Source organism: Dermacentor albipictus, chromosome 7 (genome assembly GCF_038994185.2).
Source record: "Dermacentor albipictus isolate Rhodes 1998 colony chromosome 7, USDA_Dalb.pri_finalv2, whole genome shotgun sequence".
Taxonomy (NCBI): Eukaryota; Metazoa; Arthropoda; class Arachnida; order Ixodida; family Ixodidae; genus Dermacentor; species Dermacentor albipictus.
In genome coordinates this window covers 13,450,505-13,470,290 of record NC_091827.1, presented here as the reverse complement: position 1 = coordinate 13,470,290, position 19,786 = coordinate 13,450,505, and the positions used below count along the sequence as shown (strand labels likewise).

At 45.5% G+C, this 19,786-nt stretch overlaps 2 protein-coding genes across 12 annotated transcripts in view; one reads left to right on the top strand and one right to left on the bottom strand.

Annotated features, from left to right (window-relative positions):
* LOC139047705 (zinc finger FYVE domain-containing protein 1-like) overlaps nt 1-15,577 on the bottom strand; it is a 64,582-nt gene extending 49,005 nt beyond the window's left edge. For 2 of the 3 annotated variants that reach the window (XM_070521655.1, XM_070521656.1), the window contains exons 1-2: nt 15,361-15,577; nt 11,251-11,444 (exon numbers count right to left, since the gene is read on the bottom strand). In XM_070521655.1, coding sequence (XP_070377756.1) covers nt 11,251-11,375 — 125 coding nt within the window. In that variant the 5' untranslated portion in view covers nt 11,376-11,444; nt 15,361-15,577. The remainder of the gene's footprint in view (nt 1-11,250; nt 11,445-15,360) is intronic. The other variant, XM_070521657.1, reaches the window with a different exon arrangement.
* A 585-nt stretch (nt 15,578-16,162) lies between these two features.
* The window catches only part of sm (heterogeneous nuclear ribonucleoprotein L), a 168,375-nt gene continuing 164,751 nt past the window's right edge, over nt 16,163-19,786 (top strand). For 3 of the 9 annotated variants that reach the window (XM_070521651.1, XM_070521643.1, XM_070521648.1), the window contains exon 1: nt 16,163-16,365. In XM_070521651.1, the coding sequence (XP_070377752.1) occupies nt 16,300-16,365 (66 nt within the window). In that variant the 5' untranslated portion in view covers nt 16,163-16,299. Of the gene's footprint in view, nt 16,366-17,552; nt 17,684-19,786 lie in introns of those variants that run through there. The other 6 variants (XM_070521647.1, XM_070521649.1, XM_070521644.1 and 3 more) reach the window with 4 other exon arrangements.

The window sequence follows — 19,786 nt, the reverse complement described above, 5'->3', positions numbered from 1 at the left end:
GCACATTTGGCAGAACAAATGGTGACAAGCAACACATCGCTTTTAGATAACTGACTTTGTCTAAACTATAAACTTGCTCGAAGTAAGTAGCCTTCTGATGTCCTTTTACCATCAGAAGACCGTAGAATGAAACCTTTTTGCTGTAAATATAGAAAAATCATTTGTAAACTTAACGAAAACTGCCGTAAAGTTCACAGGTCGGTAGATGGATGCTTTTGAAAAATTTAACTGAAATGCCAGTGTATTTCATAGCACATTTAACTTGAGATGTAAATGTCGAAAGTGGTGAGAGTCCTGGTATTTATGCGAAGCAGAGATCAGTTTACTACTTATTGCTTGGCTTCCATTTTGCAATGTGACATATACTAAAGTGAACTTTGGAAAAATTAATTGAGGGATCTTCTTAATTGGCAACTTAGACATCACAATTTCTCGTATGGAGAACTTCCCCCTCTAAAGGTAATCGATCTGAACAGGCCAAATGGAGCTATATAATACATGCGACTTTTCAAAAATCTGTCCAGGTGACAATGATGCCGGAGGGAGCAGCGCGAGCACAGATGCCAAATGTGTATGCATGAGTGCACAACAAGCAACACAGGCAACATGCATTAAACCGTGCTGCGACACAGATTACTACTGAAGTGGAGAACAAGTAAGATGTGCAATGCTAATGAGAAGCACAGATTAACAGCTCTCTGCTTATAGCAGATGACATAAATATACATAAATATAAAGTGCCTGTGTTTACTTTTACTACAGCTTGAACTTTGGTCTGCACTGCCACAATGTTTCTCTTAAATGCAAGCCGTCAAAACAGGGCATCCAGAAGCAATAGACAGAACAAATCCTATGTCTGACTAGCCCACCATTAGATGTGGCTGTCTACTGCTTGCACAGAGCTGCAAGCAGGCACGTACCCAGGGGGGGGCCCGGGGGGGCCCGGGCCCCCCCCGAAATCAAATGGCATAACCCCCCCCCCCCTCCCCACCCACGCCACCACTCCTCACACATTCGTAAAGCGCCGCCAGATCAATGTTGAGACTTCGCAGCTGTTCATCGGTCAGCATTATGCTGCCTTTTTCACTCCTTTTAGATGGCGGTAGTTATCGGCATCTCTTGTAATGTGAAGGACAGTTTTCTCGTAGATTCCGCACCCGCGCGATTAACTCGAGATGCGTTCAGGCGTCACCATCAATTTAACCGTCACGAGCATAGCTGTTGCTTTTGTTAGTTCAACCTTTTTTGTTCAGGCTGATCCTGGGACCAGGACAGGGATGCGGCTGTTGCTCAGCTGGTCTGTACTCTCATGGAACGAGTTGCGGCCGGAGAAAACGCCAATTGCGTTTAACTTATCCCTTTGCTTCATTGTTTCCTTGAGTTACGGCTCGCCGCGACGCTGGCAGATGCCCGGAACCATATACACGTGATATGGGTGAGATAAGGTGGGAAATAAAATAATGTGAAAGAGCGTCCATCATGAAACCCTGCAATAACCCTTAAACCCATAAGCAAGATGACTGTCGCCCGTTACCTCGTCTGTTTTTCCCGAACTACATGTATAGCACTTTTCGTGCAAAATTCGCAACTGGGAACAAAAATCGCAAGGAGTTGAGATATTAAGCGATCTACTAAGGGAGAGAGCCAAGGCAACAACCAAACTGCAAGCAAAAGAGAATAATAAAAAAAGTTAACCGTTGTTTATGAGAATATTTATGGATCAACATCTTTTTATTTAAAAAGGAAGTAGATAAATCGCCGCCGGAAGTAGAGAACAATTACTTGTTTTGAATGACGCTTCTACAGTTATCGGTCGAACCGCCTCACGTAGCCACTTCTCTGCTGTGCTTATGTGGGTGTTTTTCTAACCTTTCGCAGTGAGCGCAGTGCGGCTAGAATCGCAGAGTCCTGCACTCTACGCGGTTGTATGAGACTGGCGGCCGCGCAGCGTTACGCAATTCGCGGAACTGTCAAAACTGATCAACAAGGCGAAAATAACTGATATTCGAAACTATAACATGTAAAAGACTGAAGAAGCCGTAAAAAATGAATGCAGCCTGAAATCAGTAAAAAAGAAACCTGGCGTAGGACAAACCATGATGTATGCACTAAAAGATACGAAGGATAATATCATCAGCAATCTCGAAGATATAGTAAAAGCAGCGGAAAAATTCTAAGCTGACCTGTATACAGTACCCAGAGGAGTCACGATAGTTAACTTAGAAACAGTAATGAACAGGATACAGAAACCCTCCTATATCTAGCGATGAGGTCAGAAGGGCCCTGCAAGACATGAAACGGTGAAGAGCGGGAGGATAAGATGGAATAACAGTCGATTTACTCAAAGATGGAGGAGACATAATGCTTGGAAAACTGGCGGCTCTTTATACGAAGTGTCTATCGACTGCAAGGGTCCCAGAAAACTGGACGAATGTAGACATTATACTAATCCACAAAAAAAGGAGACGTTAAAGAATTGAACAATTATGGGACCGTTAGCTTGCTCCCAGTATTGTATAAAATATTTACCAAAATAATCTCCAATAGAATAAGGTTAACACTGGATTTTGTCAACCAAGGGAACAGGCTGGCTTCAGGAAGAGATACTTTACAATGGATCACATCCATGTCATCAACCAGGTTATCGCGAAATCTGCAGAGTACAATAAGCCTCTCTATGTGGCTTATATAGATTACGAAAAGGCATTTGATTCATTAGAGATACCGGCAATCGTAGAGGCACTACGTAATCAAGGAGTACAGAACGCTTACGTAAGAAGCTTGGAAAATATTGCTACATGCGTGAGGAATTTGTTTGTTTGAACGAGGCGCGTAGGCGCCATCACTCCAGAAAAGAGGAGGAAGAACGAACTGGGCTCGCGCTGTGAATCTAACTGGTCAGCGCTGCAACCGTTGTTGTAAATATAATCTGTAAATAGTTTGTCGTCTTACTGACTCGTCTTAATTTCGCGTTCGAATATCTACGAGGTTCTAGAGCTACCTTAATTCTACACTAGAAAAGCAGGGAGATACCTACAGAGAAAGGGGCCAGACAGGAAGACACAATTTCTCCAAAGCTATTTTCTGCGTGCCTAGAAGAATTCAAGCTATTATACTGGGAATGCTTAGGAGTAAAGATCGACGGCAAATATCTGAGCAACCTTCGGTTTGCCGATGACATTGTTCTATTCAACAACAATGCAGACGAGTTACAACAAATGATTGGAGACCTTAACAGAGAGAGTGTAAGAGTGGGGTTAAATATTGTTATGCAGAAGATGAAGATAATGATAAATAGTCGGGCAAAGGAACAAGAGAGCAGGATGGCCAGTCGGCCACTAGAGACTGTGAAGGAGTACGTTTACCTAGGTCAATTAATCAGAGGGAACCCTGATCATGAGAAGGAAATTCACAGAAGAATAAAAATAGGTTGGATCGCATACGGCAGACATTGCCAACTCCTGACTGGAAGCTTACCATTATTATTGAAAAATAAAGTCTGCAATCAGTGCATTTTGCCAGTGCAATATGTCCAGTGCCAATGCATTTTCCAGTGCATTTCCCAGTGCATTTTGCCAGTGCATATGGGGCAGAGACTTGAGAGCAAGTTGAGGACCACGCAAAGAGCGATCGAACGAAGATTGTTAGGCATAACGTTAAGAGAGAAAGAGAGTGGTTTGGATCAAGGAGCGAACGGGTATAGACGGGATTCTAATTGACATCAAGAGGAAAAAATGTAGCTGGGCAGGTCATGTAATGCGCCGGTTAGATAACCGTTGGACCATTAGGGTTACAGAATGGGTACCAAGCGAAGAGAAACGCAATCGAGGACGACAAAACACTAGGTGGAGCGATGAAATTAGGAAATTCGCGGGCGCTAGTTGGAATCGGTTGGCGCAGGACAGGGGTAATTGGAGATCGCAGGGAGAGGCCTTCGTCCTGCAGAGGACATAAAACAGGATGATGATGACGATGATGATGGAGGTGGTGGGCCCCCCCCGAAAAAAAATCCTGGGTACGTGCCTGGCTGCAAGACTAGAGATTTTGAAGGAACACTAACACAAATTTCGACAACTAAAGTAATTTTTCAAAACTATTTTCATTGATTCTGCTGCAAGATGATTAGTATTAGAAGAGAAAATATTTTGAATTTTGTAATGAAACAGTTGCACTGCAATATGGCTTTAGCATTTTGTGCTGATGTCAATACACGTTGATGTCAATATACAGTCAATGTCCGACTTTTCGGACACCCAAGCTGTAGAGAGAATATAGGAAAAATCTGGAAGTCTAAAAAAATGAATGCATGTCTATTAATGCCCCCAGGGGCTCAAATCCCCATAGATACATCCAAAATAGCTCTGAAGGCCTTGCAGTACACTTATTAGGCATATTAGTGTTTGTTACGCGACAGGAGATGGCCAGTGCGTGCGTCTATAATTAAGGACTATGTGCTGTGTCCCATGACAGCGGCCCCTTTTCACTCTCGGCATGCTTCAGTGCATAACACTTGTTTCACATGTAAGCGGTGGCGCGGAGGTGGTCACAACGGCTGAACGGCACTGCAGCACACAGATGCAACTTCAATTCACATGCTCTGTTTTGGCGTGACGCTATGATGCACGCATTTTATTTCCAATGCACAGTGTTGCTTGCGGAAAGCGTCCGTAAGACGTGGGTTTCGGCTCAAGAGCCTCAAGGTCTTCCAGAGCTACGCCTCCACTTTCAAGCTAGTAAACTGCATAGAAAATAGAAATACTGTGTGTTGAACTGCTAATACAACTTTCTTTATTTATATTTATGTCTCTTTTAGCTCTTCATAGGCGAGTGGGTAAATGTCTTGCTAAGTACATGCAAACAGAATTAGCCATATGGAAGCAAAGGAATGGGTTGGTTCGTATTTCCGCAATTTAGGCACTTGCACGTCTGCCAACGGCTCTCGTTTTCAAATGCCACAATTTGCTTGGGCGCTGCCTTGGCCACCCAGATGCAAAAGGCCTATGATGGCTTTCCAAGAAGCTTTCGCCACTAGGCATTTGAGTAGAAAGGTAGCAACCGTTGTAGAGTTTGGGATATGTGACCTTTTAACTGAAGAAACAAGACTGAACAAAATTACGAACGTGCTAACTCAGAGTTATAAAGAAGAAGAAGAAGAAAAAAAAGCTACATGCGCTGAGAATGAAAAGTATGGAGTGCAATTTTGTACCGTCTGTCTAGACCCACATGGGGTCACCATAAGATGGGGGAAAAAAAAAAAGAGGCAAAAAAAAGAACGGGGGGGGGGGGGGGGGGGGGACAGATGAAAACAGCATGTGTGGATAATTTGGCTTCATAGAATGTAACTCTAAAACTACACATGAAAACAAGCAGGCCTTCTGGGGACCAACGAACATGCACGATTCGAGCAATGCCGACTTACTTTATGTAAGTATGCATCACTAGCCACTGCAGCATCACTTGCGACCAATGACAAGTACCTTCAGCTTTAGTCTAATTTCTTCGCAAAGGATGCTCCTATCTTTATTGCAAAAATCCTTCATTTTAGCACCCCAAACAAGTGGACAATGCACAACTTGAGTGATGACCCGCTTGTTGAAGACAGCGCGAGACATTGAAAGCTGGCAGCTGTCGTCGTCTACTACAAATGTCTGCTGGAACCCTCTGCTCATGCGGGCGAGCTCCCTGCGCTGCCCGCACTTCGGCCATGCCGCTGCCACGTGATCTTACATCACTGCTCGTGGCGCTGTGCCAGTGGTTCCTGCTTTAGCCACGCGTGAATTTTTCCAAATGTTCCGATCATCATCGCAGCAGCACAGGCCGCTTGGTTTGAGACAGGAGGATTGCTCATGCGATGGCTCCTGCGCCGTTTCTGACCCTAGATCTCTGGCATATGAAACAGGCTTAACACCACTGTATTGTGGCAAAATTGACCTTTGGAAACCAGCATTATCCAACGCTTGACCCTTGCTCACTACAATGGACGATTGCGTAACAGTGACAGCAAGACAGGACGATGGTGCCAAGCTCAAATGCCATTGGAAGGCACGCTGAACATACCAGGAACGTACCCTTCACTCTGCTAGGAAAGGGTGTGGAACAATAGTTGTGCTGACCAAGCTCTGGCCTGAAACACACCATCATGCAATCAGGAAAACAGCAGTAGCCAGGCAAGAAGCAAATAGAGAGCATAGAAAAGAAAAGTATCATGCATTCTCGTAATGTAAGTATTGTAGCAATGTTAGCTACAAGCAACAGTTCAAGGAGCACTCATCCAACTTCTAACATAGCACACATAACACATTAGCAGGCTTTAAATTCAAGTGCTATTGGGAATAAGTTGCTAAACAAGTTAGAGTTTTTAATCTGAAAATTAAACAATTGATACTTGTGTTAATTATTCATTTTCAAAAGAAGGATTATCGTGTTCTTCAGCAACATAGTAATTTGGCATGCTATCAAGTGTTGTAGCCATTACTAGCTATGGCAAACACCCGCTCAAGAAATGAAGGCCACCCCCTTTGGTCACAAATTATGATGGACTGTCAATAACGGCATGAAAGTTCAATAATTTCATTCCAAGCTGCTGTAGACTGCAGTGCACGAAAGTCAAGCTGGCAAGGTGAGGCACTGCGCATTTTCTAGTGAGCCCTCTTAATTACATAATCATTAAATACCTGTTTATTGTTGAGTCAGCCATGCTTGCATTTTTTTTTTTTGCTGACAAAAATGTATCGTCAGAAATAAAAAGATAATTATTTTGCCATTAGTGACAGAGAACAGTTGGTTGAACATCCCATTAGATATGGTAATGCCTTGAGCAAAGCGATTGGATCTTATTTAGCAATTATTAGTGCTTAACCCTTTCAGGGTCAGTGATGTAAATAAACGGTGCCGCGAACAACTCCAAAATTTATAGCGCCATCCGTACGCTTAAACAGCATGCCAATTTGCTAACTTTTTCTTTCCTGGCTTGTGCTGCCACTATGTGGGAATACAGGGAATTTTTTCCTCGCGCCTCCCTCTCTCGGTTTTCGTTGCATGGTTTGTTTTAGAGCTAGTTTGCTCCAGTGTGTTTATATACTACCGCTCGTGCATTAGCGTGCGCGTGGGCGGGTGGCGGTTTAGGTTTTGTTCCGCAGGCGGTTTTGGCGTCTTCAGCTCGCAAAACTGATGGCTATCTTGTTACTAATAGCTCAAAGCGTGACCGCCTGTTTCTCGCTCGTTTAAGTGCTCAGAGGGGTGTGCATAGGAAGGATACCGTCGTGCATGCGTTTCCTTTTCTTACTTTCTTTATTTTTTTAGACGCGTGAAAGCTAATTGTCTCTGCTTGGCGATAAGATGAAGATTAGTGGAAGTTTGTCACACGTTTTGCTTTTTTGACAGGCACACAACCACACAGTTTTCTTGAGTGCGCTCACCTACACAGTTCGATTACGCTACGGACGTAAACATTAGTGTAAGAGCAGGAACATTTGAGACTTGTGAAATATTCTCGTGTGCGCATTTTCTAAGCATTGAACTATGTGTATAACAATGCATCAAATTTTTATTTCTTAGAAGTTTATTTCCTTTTTTTTATTGTTGTCATTCATAAATAAACAGTACATAGTATATACTAACACAAAATATTTTTCTCTCGCTTTAGGGTCACCCTAGAAAAATTACAATAATTTCTTTTTTCCGAGATAGGTCCCTCAGAAGAATTGGAATCTGTAATAAAAAAATCGACCCTGGGCAGTTGCATATAGCGAAAAAATCGACCCTGAAAGGGTTAAAAGTTAAATGAAACTATATTCAGTATTCATGGGGCGGCAGAAAGTTAGGCGGGCGGATGAGATTAAGAAGTTTGCAGGGAAGACATGGCTACAATTAGCACATGACCGGGGTAGTTGGAGAAGTATGGGAGAGGCCTTTGCCCTGCAATGGGCGTAACCAGGCCGATGATGATAATATTCAGTATGCAGAAGTGTTCATTTAACTTGAAGCAACATTTGCCTATGGTATTGTCTTCTTTCCATCCCTACTGTTAATATGTGCAAACCATAACTTAAGGTGCTACTATATAATAAGACGTCCAATCAATAATAAACGAAGAACACTGCAAACTGTTGCATATCACCTGCCTGGAAAGGGGCAGTTAGGTATATATCAATCTAAAGAGAAAGCATTCAACAACTATATCAACCAGTAATTCTCCAAACTATATATATATATATATATATATATATATATATATATATATATTCTATAGAGATTTATACAGTACCAGTGGCACCCACGACGATAGTGCAAGAGAGAATAGCCTTGAGGAATTCGAAATCCCACAGGTAACGCCAGAAGAAGTAAAGAAAGCCTTAGGAGCTATGCAAAGGAGGAAGGCAGCTGGGGAGGATCAGGTAACAGCAGATTTGTTGAAGGATGGTGGTCAGATTGTTCTAGAGAAACTGGCCACCCTGTATAAGCAATGCCTCATAACCTCGAGCGTACCGGAATCTTGGAAGAACGCTAACATAATCCTAATCCACAAGAAAGGGGACGCCAAAGACTTGAAAAATTATAGACCGATCAGCTTACTGTCCGTTGCCTACAAAGTATTTACTAAAGTAATCGCAAATAGAATCAGGAACACCTTAGACTTCTGTCAACCAAAGGACCAGGCAGGATTCCGTAAAGGCTACTCAACAATAGACCATATTCACACTATCAATCAAGTGGTAGAGAAATGTGCAGAATATAACCAACCCTTATATATAGCTTTCATTGATTACGAGAAAGCGTTTGATTCAGTCGAAACCTCAGCAGTCATGGAGGCATTACGGAATCAGGGTGTAGATGAGCCATATGTAAAAATACTGGAAGATATCTATAGCGGCTCCACAGCCACCGTAGTCCTCCACAAAGAAAGCAACAAAATCCCAATAAAGAAAGGCGTCAGACAGGGAGATACGATCTCTCCAATGCTATTCACAGCATGTTTACAGGAGGTACTCAGAGACATGGAGTGGGAAGAATTGGGGATAAAAGTTGATGGAGAATACCTTAGCAACTTGCGATTCGCTGATGATATTGCCTTGCTTAGTAACTCAGGAGACCAATTGCAGTGCATACTCACTGACCTGGAGAGGCAAAGCAGAAAGGTGGGTCTGAAAATTAATCTGCAGAAAACTAAAGTAACGTTTAACAGTCTCGGAAGAGAACAGCAGTTTACGATAGGTAGCGAGGCACTGGAAGTGGTAAGGGAATACATCTACTTAGGGCAGGTAGTGACCACAGACCCGGATCATGAGACTGAAATAACCAGAAGAATAAGAATGGGCTGGGGTGCGTTTGGCAGGCATTCTCAAATCATGAACAGCAGGTTGCCACTATCCCTCAAACGGAAAGTGTATAACAGTTGTGTGTTACGAGTACTCACATATGGGGCAGAAACCTGGAGGCTTACGAAAAGGGTTCTGCTGAAATTGAGGACGACGCAACGAGCTATGGAAAGAAGAATGATGGGTGTAACGTTAAGGGATAAGAAAAGAGCAGATTGGGTGAGGCAACAAACGCGGGTAAATGACATCTTAGTTGAAATCAAGAAAAAGAAATGGGCATGGGCCGGACATGTAATGAGGAGGGAAGATAACCGATGGTCATTAAGGGTTACGGACTGGATTCCAAGGGAAGGGAAGCGTAGCAGGGGGCGGCAGAAAGTTAGTTGGGCGGATGACATTAAGACATTTGCAGGGACAACATGGCCACAATTAGTACATGACCGGGGTAGTTGGAGAAGTATGGGAGAGGCCTTTGTCCTGCAGTGGGGGTAACTAGGCTGATGATTATGATGCACAGTGGAGATTGAAGCCACCTGAGCATGTTTAAATTTAACATTCTTGATTATTCAATTTGCAATGTAATTCATGAATAGTTGCATAAACCAAGAACTTAGAAAATCTTATACTATTAACCCCAACATTTCAAGCCATTCACGAAGGGATGTTTTATTTGTTACATGACCCAATGAACAAATGTGCATTACAGAGAGGCATGAATGTCACCGAGCCCAGAAAAAGAAAGCCCACATGCAAGGGGTGCAAGGATTCCAGGAACTAATTACATTCAGCTGCAAAATTTTAGTCATAGCAGCGGTGACAACAGAACAAGTCACTGCCATAGCAAATGTAGGGCCACCTAAATGAGGGACAAAAAAAATGTGCCACCCATGCATGTCTCACCCCCACATATTAGAATGTTCCTCCACTCAACACTTAGGAGTACTAGTCTCTGCACTTCGAGATTATACAAAACCACTTTGGAGAAGTGTAGCGCCTTCACCAGTCGAGGAGGCAGCGTCAAGGGGGCAACTCATTGGAGTGAAGGAACAGCTTATATGGGGGTCCGTCTACGAAGTGTTCCTTGTGTTTTTGCTTTGTCGGCAACTGGAAGCAGATGTCACAGCGCCAAATCATAACGCACAGCCAGTGAAGGTGGAGCTTAGCCCTGGTGACTTGACGAATGGGTTGAGGAGAAAGTGTGGCTATGGAGGAGGGTAACTAGCAATCATCCGCAGGTCTCTTAATACGAGGCACTTCACTTCTATTGTGGCACAAATGTTTTACTGTAGCTGTAGCACATGCGTCAACAAAATTTGTCCGTTTCAGGGACCCTTTAATGCAATAAGCGGGCAAGATTTGTGGAAGAGACCAGGACCAGTGCTAAATTCAAACTAGCATTTTATTCAGCTGACAGCCTTCCAGTTGTGTAGCCCTTTTACTGTGCTAACATACATCAAGTTAGTTAAGAACACTGAAATCTCATTAATTCCAACTTCCGGTATATTCAAACTGACGTTGTGGTCCTGTTAAAGTAATGTGCATTTCAACGTGCAAAAACACCTTGTTGCTTCATGTTGTTGGGCTAGGTGGTTCATATTTATTAGAACGACAGAAAGCTGAGCTAGTTGGTAAAGATTCATTATGCTAAAAGGTGAGGCATGCAGACAGGACACAAAAGAAGAGAAATGGACAACATGAACGCCGGCATCCGTGTTGTTCACTTCTCTTCTCTTGTGTCCTGTCTGCCCGCATCACCTTTTTGCATAACATTATTGTTACGCTGTAATAGGATGCAAAACAAATTGATGGACAGCCAGGACAAGGCCTCTTTGCTGTCCTGGTTGTACTACAATTTCTTTAGTCTCTTATTACACTGTAACCAGCTTTAGAATCTTTATCAACTGCAATGAAACACATGCAAAGCAGCAATCACCTTGGATGAGGTCCCTTGCACGTGAGGCGCTCTGCACAGGTGGGCTTGGCACACCGGGTGGCTGGGTGCGGCACGCTGCAGCCCTGACTAGACTGTGAGTGAGAGGCCGCCGCCAGCTGGATCATTGAAGGAACCACCGCCGGAATGCCGACTCGCGCTCACTTCCAAAGCTCCTGGCTTCCATGGGGTTTGTCCTGCACACAATGTTCATTCTTCGTAAAGAGTCACCCCCTTGGATGCACGTAGAAACAATATTGCACATTGGGTCCCAAAGCTTGCAGGACAATAAAAGCCTATATTGTTTTAAAAGCATGGGTGTGAAGGACTTCCAACTGGTTTGGCCAATATGGCAGTGAGTAAATATGTTGACCGTGATCAAATTTGTTAACAAAGGCCACTTTGGCCCTCCGATGGCACCCTTGCTCACAATGAAAGCAAATTGTGAAGAATACGCAGTTAAGGCACCGAACATGCATGGGCAACGTTGCCAGCACTCCTGCTGTTTACTATATGCATCGTGGAATATATAATTTTAGGTGTATATATAGAACCAGTTCTTTCTCCAGCAGTGACAGCTATTTCCACTGTCCTTTCATAACACACTTTACCTCGATCAGTGCTGCATTCCTAATAAATTTTACTATATACAATGCTCTGAACTTAAAACACCGAGGGTAAGCATGAATTGGTTTTGCCTCACAAAGCGTACACACGTGGTAAAGGACTCTAGCATCTTAAGGCAGATCTTCTGCTTGCAAGGCAAAGCCTTACGTCTCCGAAGCAGACCTACATGGGGAGGTGTGGGAAAGAACTCGCTCTTGTAGGCCAAATGCAAGCGCTACTAGTGCCACCGACTTTACCCAGTATCATTTGATTCCAACCAAGCTGTGCACTTAACTCTGCTACTATTCGCTGTTGCATTTCCCACATGCGAGTAACCATGAATCTCGTTTTCAGGGCCACTGTAGCCGCAAAGCTTGGTCACGCGTTGACGTACGGGGTGCAGCCCAAAACGTAAACACATGCGTTTCTGACGGGATGAGACAACGATGACCCTACTGCGGACTACCCCCCCACACCCTCTCTGCTGGTGAAACACGGTCAAATACTTACTACGCCTGCCCACGTAAATCTACTGTAGCATTTCTCTAGAGCGGCGACAAAGTGCTACAGTTGAAACTCGATTTAACAAGTGATGACCACGCTCGAATTATTTCGTTAAATCAGGAAGTTCGGAAAACTGAGTAAGGGATTTTTCAGTCCTTTGAAATCTAAAATTTTAATGTAACGACACCCAAAAGGTATGGTGGCATTGTATTTGCTGGTAACCCACACCTGTATCTTAAACAGTCCGTGAGGGTGGCCCAACTACCACCGCCTGTAGCGTCATCTGGTGCGCAAGAACACTAGTGAGTGCCAAGTCTTGTTCCGTGCATGGGCGCGGCGTGCAGCCTTGTCAAAATAAAGCTCGGGCTGTGACTAGGGTGCCTAGATGTTTTAACACAATAACGGTGGAATGCACGCTCAAAGAAAACTGCGTCTGCATCAAAATGAAAAAAAAATCACCGCTCTTTCTTGTGCATTTAATTCTAGAAAAACTTCGTTAAATCGGGTTTGATGCAAGCTAGTTTTTTTTAATTCGGGTTGACACCATTGAACCTTATGCGTAATTGCTGGGGAATGGAAATTTCTTCATTAAATCGAGAACTTCATAAAACCGGTGACGTTAGATCGAGTTTTAACTTTACAAACATGTCAGTTTTTATCCTAAAAGATTGTTTGTTCTCGTTGCACCAGCAACAAGTGCGCAGCTCGAGCTTGGCCGCACAGGAGAGCACGAGAACGAAAAGATGCGTTTCTGGCAAAACAAGACACCCCAGCAACCACAGACTACGAGTTGATGCAGGCGAAACCCGAGCAAATAATTCTGTTGCTTGCTCATGTACTGCGTATACTCGCAATGAAAGCGAAGCTGTTGTTCGCGCTACTGCAATACACTATCGCAAGCTCCATATTTCTGACTAATCCATGAGTAATTCGTAAAAAGACAAGAATGCACATAAGCAAAGAACTTTCATTTTCTTAATTGCATGGCTCCAGATGAAGTCACAGCTTATGAAATGCACACTGCACACGTTCATCGGTGGTATGACCGGCTTGCCAATTTGCAACTTGACAACCCATTCTTTCTTCTATGCCGCATCTTTGGGGAACGAGTGGAAGCTCACTTCACTTGCCACAGATCTCTTGGTGCATTGCGGCATGCAGCACATGCAATTGGTTTTGAATTTAATTTTGCACAAATGATGCCTAAAAACAGACAATCAAGCCTACTGACCACTATGAAGAAAGCGAGTAAATGCACTACTGATGTGCCCGCCTACGGTTACTCTGATACTCATTGGAAAAAATTTGCCGATGGCCGCAGGGTGGTTTGACAGTCAACAGAACCTGCGAATAGGCTATTACAAGCCCCTAGCAAGCAGCAATGGCCATACAACTATGAGGTTGCAATTTGAAGTGTTTGTTTTGCTGCTGTCGTCTCTTTTCCCAAGAGCTGCTATTTCCGTGCTATTAATAAGTGCAATATTAAGTTGACCTGTGCCTGCTTAAAATTAACTTGCGAGTAAGCGCTGATGTATGCCTCCTTCTGTGTCCTTAATTTCAATGCGCTGTTTATACTAAGAGAGTGCATAGTCTAACTACTTGCTGGCAGCCTGAAGTACTTGATGCCAGATGCATTGCTTTTATTCACATTTCTACGGAATAAACAGAGCCTATAGTGCATCGAAGCTCGCAATATTCACATTCTTCAGTAGACGTCTTGATCATGACAAGAGACCAGAACTCCAATGACCAGAAATACGATGTCACAGCCGAACTACACTGGCGTTTTCCAACCTTGTATAGTAATACTGAAGTGTAGGCTATGTACCTGCAAGAAAAGTCCATAAATACAAGCTCAACGGCTGTAGGTTCTTAGCCACTGAGCTAGAAATGCAAATGTATTAACACAGCTACTGATATTTGGGTGACTTAATTTACCTTCATCTTGTGAAACAGCACAACACATACATGAATAAGAGCTAAGGAAGTGAAGGCAGCACCAGTCGCACCTCTTCCTTAGCGCTTGTCCATGTTGCCAAAGAGGATGCTTGTGCTGTTGACTAAAGAGAAATGCTAAATGTAGTATGAAAATAACTGCTTCGGATGAAGAACTCGGGCGACTACGGCACCATGACCACGACATTCCAGCTTTTACGAGTTTGCCAGGATAGACTGGAAAAATAGTCAAGGAATGCCCTTTTTTTGGTGCACACGACACCTAAAACATTCGCATTTCAAGAGCTAACGTTTTATGTATTGTGCGACTGCAAACTTGACGCCACTTTCGCGTGTTGCGATGCCTACATACGTAGATAATAAATTTCATGAAGCACTGTTCGCGGTTCGATCCCGGACAGCGCTGCACGCTACAAAATAGAGCGGCACGTACTGCAAAGATGACGCAAAACAGTGCAATGTCTTGGGAAACAGAGTAGTAGGGTGCAACGGGCACAATTGGCGGGCTCCCAAAATGCGAATGCTCCAAAATGTCATTTGCGCCCAACTACGCTATCACCGGATGATGTACTGTTAAAGATGTACTGTTAAAATGAGTAAAAACCATTGCGCGGTCACCACTGCCTTGAAGGTTCAACTGAAAGGTCGCGATTCAGCAGACCTGTCAACAAAGACGGCCTTGTTATGAGTCATCACATGATCTCAATTTGGGAAATATAACGTCGCTCCTGCTGACACCTGAGGAAAAGCACTTTTCTTTAATTAACTTTCTGCACGCTGACGACTGGATAAGCAAGTGACGTGATGCAGTCTTGTCTACGGGCTGCAAGCATACCAAACATTTATTCAAGAAGGAAACAAAGGTGTCTCCAATGGCCTAGCGCGACATTCCACACTATCGCACGGTGTAGGCTTAGATAAAGTAGAAAGAAGGAAGCGCGCTCTCTCGCAATGCCATAAACTGAACGCATACAACACGGATTCGTGTCTAAACTGCTGACACTTTGATAGTTACGGAAACCGACACAGCGCTCAAGGAGCACCAACCTCACGAAAGTGCTGCCGTTGCTCTGCCAAGAGCGTCAGGAAGCGCTGAATCCCCTCGTGCAGTCAAAGCAAGCACAGGGCTGAGCGAACTAGACTTATGCCCTTATGCAACGCAATCAACCTTTAGAACTTGCGATGTCTGATATTGAGCGCAGGAGAGCGATACACAGCTGTTTTTCACGATGATCACAAGCCAGTCATGAGCCAGTCGGGCTGGATTAGCGACCGCTGCGCCACTCGAAGACATTGGAAGAATTTTTCTCAAGGTCGTTAAGCACCACTTTTGTTTTCACAAAATAAGTGCAAGACGTTTCGTGTGAAAGTACAAAAGCGTAGATTTAAATATTACAACAAATATTACAACAAGGTTACCTAAAAAAAAAAAAACGCCGTGACTAACGTTGTGGAGGGAGTAAAGCAGAGTATTCCATGTGTTACGATATGACACGACGCAACGCGTAGCGTTTCCGCTAGAAAATGTTTGGCGCTTACATAGCAACCTGCAAAAATATTGCATGTGCAAAAGTACATTTGAGTTTTCTTTTTAAAGAACAGGTAATTATTATCAAATGTTTAGACAAAATTTGTTTTTATATTTAGGTGATTGGTTTATAAAATTTGTTACGCGTTCATAGAATGCATCGTTTGCGATGCTAGCGCTAGTAGTAGTCGGAGCTGTTCTTTTTTTTCCGGTTAGTGGGATCGTTGCACTGGCTCTCACCTTGAAAAAGCAAAACCGAAACAAGCAACAAAAAAGCCGGTAGCGTCTGCCGCGCCACCTACGCCGCATCTCTGGTTCTGCGCGCTTGTGCCGTCCCTGGGTGGCCATTACTTGGCGAACAACTCCCTTGTGTCGGCTGCGAACCCGCCGTATTTCGTTGAGTTCGTGTGCATCCTTGCGTGTGTTGTGCGTGGTGCGACTCGTGTCGAAATTTTGGAATGATGGCCGATATTGCCAGCTACGACGGGCACGCCGCGAAACGGCAGCGCACCGACGAAGGCCGGGTAAGTGTCGCCCACGTTGTCTCTTCTCGCCGGCGATCGCGTCCCGCGATGACAAAACCGCTTTCATGCTCGCCGGCTCGGAAACGCACACGAAGCGTGCTTTGATAGGCTTAATGCCGGCCGTCACACAATGTGCCTTGTTTCGGGCGTCCCTGTTTCGCCGATTTATTTCTCGATCGGCGGCGTTGCTATCTCTTCGAAGGACGAGCACGACCGGTCGTGGACGGACCGATGGAACGTTTGCCGACGAGTGTCGACTTTTCGTCACGTTGCCGGCGGGGGAACAAACAGTGGCCGCGAGTTCACAAACTTGGCGCTTGCCGATAGGGCGGCTTTGTCGAGGGCGCCGGAATCCTCGTGGTAATCGCGGGCCTATCACGTTGCTCTCGTATTTGTTGTTTTTCGTTTTTCTCGCTTTTCCTCGTGACCGGGCGTTTCTACATTCGCTTGATTACGGCTGTTTCGAGTTAAACGCACGGGGAAATCTCTCCGAATGCAACTTGCCGCCCCCGCCCGGTCAGTTGGCTTAATGCATTTTAATATATATTTTTTTTTCTGTTCAGCTCCTGCGGTCGCCTTGTTTTTTCTTCTTTTCTCAACGCGTCCGGTCAACGTCCTGCTGAGGCCGTGTCGGTCGCTCACGATTTCTCACGGCGGCGCGCGTTCTTTCGCAGCTACGCTCGGAGCGCAAGCAAATAAAATGAAGGCAGTTTGCGTTAGCAGCTTTGCCGTTAAGGGCCGACGGAAGTGTGGCATAGTTGGCGGACGGCTGTTTACGGCCACCAGCCAACCTGAGGCAGCTGAAAAGGCGCCACTTGATAAGATGTTCGGCCTTACGCGTTCGCCCACGATACGGACAGGGGTTATTTTAACCTCGGTGGGCTCTTCTTTAAGGGGCGTCATATCGGCGCGATCTCGCCTTTGTTTCTTTTGCCTTTTAGTTTTTCGCGTCTCTGCCGGCCCCGCAAAACCTCGTTCGGCACAAGCCACTTCGCTTGTGTTTCCAAAATAACCGCAGTCACCCAGCCGTATTGCGTACAGTGACTTGGCTCCTTTTGTTTTGTGACGGAACGCCCGTTGACGGGGTGACGCCTGTGTGTTTGCAGGCGCAGCGGTTCTCTTGGTGTTTTTCGTCGTTCGTGGTGACCCGACGTTCTCCCTGCCGTAATTAAGCGTGCATTCAAGCGACGGCGTGAAAGACGAGGAAGCTGGCGGCACTAGCTCGCGCGCTCTGACTGCCCGGCGCTTTTAAACGTCGCGGGTAGGCTTTTGCGGCATGAAGAACTCGAAGTTGATCGCAATTTTAGCGAGGGCCAGGGTGAGTAAAGCATCGACCTGCAAAAAACGTCTTCACGGCATGGCACGAAGCGGGACAAGTAGACCCATTCCCTGTCTCGCCTACGTCTGCTAGCGTTAGTGCCACGTTATAACCGGCTAAAGCTGTTAGCTTCGTTGTTGGTTACGACCGGCGAAGAGCTACGTGTTCTTTTCCTGAAATGTTGACGCCACTTATCCGAAAGTGAGGCTTTCGAATATTTTCTTTCGACTGTGGTGAAAAGCTGTACCGGTATCGGCAGCGGTTGATGAGGCAGCGCTGTTGACTCTTCTGCGTGTTTCCTCCACGACATGCTACAGACATGTAAACATGCTTTCTCAGGGCTCGGAGCTGCGGTTCCGTAATATAATCACACTGGCCGATGTCCCGTCCATTCGAATCATGATCCAGGACGAACCGCGTACATTTTGGCGCCCCCACGGGCGTGCGGCAACGCATGCGTTGTTTAGATGAAAATTTCTCTGCTCCCGAAAACTCGCGTTCACGGCAAAGGTCGCGAACACCCCCGAATCCACTTTGGCGTGACCAGTCCATCTTCATTCGTGACTCTTCGACCACAGCAGTGTTCTTGGCGTACTTCACTTTTCTTTTTTCATCCTTTTTTTTTTTCGCGTCATCGTTACGCTTATCGGTGGCTGCTGTCAGGTTGTGAAACAAATTGGCTTCTCTCGAATATCTGGTCTCCTCCTCCGCGTATCTTGATCAATCTCGTTGCTTCTGGCTGGACTTGTGTCGCCGGGACGATCGTGGATCTGGTGGGTCGGCAACTGAGGGGCATGCAAACGAGAGCAATTGTCGTGATCTCGCCCCCCCCCCCCCCCACCCCTCTCCCCCTCTGCCTTCGTCTTGCGCGCTGTTTGATGGAACCTTGTCTCGGGATGCGGATTGCGCTTGGCCACAAAACTGCCTTTGTTCTCTGCACTTGGCAGACGCGCACGGCCGCCTCCCGAACAGCTGGCTTCCCTTCCATCACAAAAGACAAAGCGTTTTTCATTGTGTTCCGTTGTTTTGTCCCTCCTTTATGAGGGTAACTGAACGTGCACGATTCTTTTCTGTGCAGTTTTTTTTTAATGTTATAAAGGGAAAACAAGCTAGCGTTGTGGCCTGTCTTCTGGAAATGTAGGAAGGGCACATAAGCTTAGTGAAACGTGACGTGTACGCCTTCAAGGGATCAAAATTCTCTTAGGACGAACTGAGCGTGATGCCAGTTCGAGACCGCGGTTTGACGGGTTCTTTGCAAATCCGCGCCTTGCGTTGCTCACTGCACGTTGTGCATTTTCGTCTCCTAAGCCGTGTAATGCGCACTAGACAGGCTTAATGATATTATAGTCAGTTGGCTTCATAAGCCAACTGACAGACTTCAGACGTTTTACTATCTCGGGATGCTGCCTGCTGGGCCCATTGGGGTATAACACGGGTTGGTGAACGTGTGGAGCCTAGGATGCAGTACTGGGCCATGTGTGTCTTTTAATTGAGTCAGTGTTGGCGAGGCATCTCAAGGTTACAATACGCGGTGCCGCCGCAGCAGCTGCAAACGGTTCCTTCGACTCATGCGACGACAGAATCGTTGCACTGTAAGATTAATGCTCCAGTTACTTTCATCCGTAACCCATATAGGCCCAGTTGCCCTGCGGTACTGCGTGGGCTGCTGGCAATCCGCTGCAGATGACGTCGTAAAGCGGAGCCACATGTAGAGTAATTGCGACGTGTTTCTGTCGTGGCGTGGCCGAGCAAAATTGCGCTTCCATTAGGAGACGTCGCGGGGAAGTAGGTCGGGCTGTAATCCAGACGGAAGTAGTGTCCCACGTGATTGCCAATAAAAGGCGGATGGCCACTAAATAGTACCGTGTTTTCGTCGTGATAACAGTGCGTGCCAACCTCCGCGGAGTGAAGGAGACCGGACGCGCGGCTCCAGAAGCAGTACGTCTGGAAATGTAGCTCGCGGACTCTTCCTCAGGTGGACCCGATCACAACGACGCAGCATCGGTGTTGGCAGACGAGTTAAGCCAAAGCGCGCCACATGGGAGGATGATTGAAAGGGAAAAATTGACCACCTGCTTGTAGTAAGAAGCCGTAAAGAAAAGC